At 32.7% G+C, this 2680-nt stretch overlaps 1 protein-coding gene across 1 annotated transcript; it reads right to left on the reverse strand.

Annotated features, from left to right (window-relative positions):
• Positions 1–1258: 1258 nt before the first annotated feature.
• On the reverse strand, positions 1259–2186 carry LOC133789440 (germin-like protein subfamily 1 member 20). The gene is made up of 2 exons (XM_062227286.1): positions 2022–2186; positions 1259–1929 (listed from the first exon to the last, which is right to left on the reverse strand). Exons 1-2 carry the CDS (start codon positions 2143–2145, stop codon positions 1376–1378), a joined length of 678 nt encoding a protein of 225 aa, XP_062083270.1. The 5' UTR covers positions 2146–2186; the 3' UTR covers positions 1259–1375.
• Between the last annotated feature and the right edge of the window lie 494 nt (positions 2187–2680).

Here is a 2680-nt window from a genome sequence, read left to right on the forward strand (position 1 = left end):
TTCGTTCCAGCGGAGGCCATGATCGTATGGCTCTTGATAACATAAAGGAGTTATGCGTGGGAAAGAAAAAAGAAGAAGAATGATGATGAAAATGATGAGCTCAATCTTGAATACTGATACTCAAACTAATATATATAGAAGAAGCTAAGATAGCTCTTGAGAAAGTTGTTACAGGTTGTTACAACGACTCACGTGAATGGACACCAAGACTCATTACACGTAACTGAAAATAGTAAAGACTCAGGAGCTGTTATAACTAACTTAGCAAAAGAAGAAGCTGTTACCCTTGACCTGTATCATCTCTAACAATGACCAAACTAATAATGCAAAACAAAAACAAAATTATTCTGCTTAACAATTGTGATGTTATATTAAATTTTTTTTTAATCGAAATTGGGTTTAGGGATATATTTGAACAATTTTACAAAATATAAGATCTTAAAATAAATTTGTCAAAACACATAGTCCAAACAGATAATAAGAAAAAATACAATATAAAAAAAAAGTATAAAACCCCATTTTATATCTTAATTGTCGTATTTCTAATATACGTCTCTAATGTATTTTCGTTTTTCTTATTTAAAATAAATATATATATTTACATTAGTTTAATGGTATTGTAGTTTTGTAACGTTTTTTTTTAAAGTCCTTGTGTAATGAGCCTTTTTAAGTTTGACATTAAAATTTAGCAAAGCCATTAAATTGTAGTTGAAGGTGAATCCATCAATAAAGAGAACAAGAAAAAAATAAAAGTCGTATCAATTTGGTCATTAACTTTCAAAATATGTTTCTGTTCCATGATTTTATTTTTTAGCTTTCTGATATCGATTTTTTTAAAAAATGATATCGAATTTTGTAAATGGTACATTATTATAATAAGTCCGGGATCAAAATAGAGAAAAAAAAAGATCAGGAAAAAAAGAATATTGTCATGATTATCATTAAAATGAGATGTTTGGAATGACCAAGTAAAATCCGTACGTTCAGTAAACTATGATATTCCGATTTACTTGCTAGAGCAAATTTTGTCTGCAGAATATATAGATCGATAGCTAGCCTTGAATGAGTTCAATCATGCATAACCAAACAATTATAGACATTTTCACGTTTGTTCAATGAAGTTATTGCATATGTATGGAACCAAAAAAAAACATATAATTATACAATTTATGGGAAAGAATGAGACACAAACGTAATTCTTTTATTTTAACAACACTATATCGCAATGAAGTCGACGACAGAATGGTAATAATGTGAGACAATTCTGTAAATTTATTACATGGTGAAAACATATAATATAAAAAATTGTTGAAACAAATAGGCTATAATCAGTTGATCATGTGGCGTAGTCTTCGCTATATCACATTATTAATTATTAGTTGTTGTCATACCAGAATTGCTTCTGGAGATAGTTGATAACATTCTTGTCTACTTGGAAGGCTCTAGCAAGGATATCAGGGTTGATGGCCGGGTTTGATCCAAACACAGTGTTTGCAATGGTGATCACTCCTGCGTTTTGGCTACTGAGACCGGCAAAGGCGACTGCTGGGGTATGTTCTGGATTGAACTGGAAGTGAATCATACCTATTGGGAATACGAACACATCTCCCTCTTTTAGAACCTTTGTAAACAGACGGTTTCCATCTTGGTTGGATGACACAAAACCCACGTAGAGAGTTCCCTTAACGACCACTAGGATTTCAGAGCCACGAGGGTGAATGTGAGGTGGGTTTTGGCCATATGGAGCATAGTCAATGCGAGCCAGTGATATTCCAAGAGTGTTGAGTCCCGGAATCTTGTCCACGTTCAGTTGTGTCACATTAGATCCAACTGGGTTGTTTGTGTCTCTTGGAGTGTTGAGGCCAGAAAAGAAGAAATCTTCAGCTTTGACAAGTTTGGGATCCTTGCAAAACTTCCCATTCACAAACACTGATCATCAAAATAATGTCTTTGTTAGTGCCAATACAAGTACAGAATAATAAAGAACCAAATAAAAATAGGAAAAATATATATGAACTTACAAGCTTTGTGGGGTTCATCAACAGCCACACAAAAGTCCTGGAGAGGGCTTGGGTCATAGGCAGTGGCAATGGAAGTTGCCAAAGCCAAAACAGCTAGTGGGAGAAGAAAATAGACAGCTTTCATGTTTGATGAATATGCTTGAGCACTGTGCTAAATGTTCTTAAGATTGTTATTTGAGTAAGCTAGAGTTGAGGATTTAGCACTAGATCACATATCTATTTATGCAGATAGGAGTCTGAATTAGTCAATCATATTACAAGAAATGGACAAAAGACTTGGTTGTTTTCTTAGGGCGCTTTTGCCTGATAAAAGACTTGGTAAATTTTGGTTCAAATATTCTTTTTATAATAATATGATATTGATAAAGATATGTGGCGTTCATACTTCAACCACTCATACAGACTTGGCTTTGTGTAATTTATCTTGGGATTGTTTAATCAGAAATATATATATATTATTATTGATCAGACCTGATATTTTCAAATGAAAACCAAGACTAGAGAGCTATTCAACTTGAGTACGTGTATCTTCAAACTATTACGTACTTAATATTGTATAATAACGCACCAATCCAATTGAAGTTTAAATATATACTCTCTTTAATTATGGTTCAGAAATGAAATATAGATAAATAACGTACCTGTCTATTTTACTGATC

Source organism: Humulus lupulus, chromosome 7 (genome assembly GCF_963169125.1).
Source record: "Humulus lupulus chromosome 7, drHumLupu1.1, whole genome shotgun sequence".
In the NCBI taxonomy this organism is placed as follows: domain Eukaryota; kingdom Viridiplantae; phylum Streptophyta; class Magnoliopsida; order Rosales; family Cannabaceae; genus Humulus; species Humulus lupulus.

What these genes read in the sequence shown, in the direction of transcription:
- LOC133789440 (XM_062227286.1), bottom strand. Translation starts at nt 2,145, where the DNA reads ATGAAAGCTGTCTATTTTCTTCTCCCACTAGCTGTTTTGGCTTTGGCA. An exon ending in TGATGAACCCCACAAAGCTT is followed by an intron (nt 1,930 to 2,021) that starts GTAAGTTCATAT and finishes TTTGATGATCAG; the next exon opens with TGTTTGTGAATGGGAAGTTT.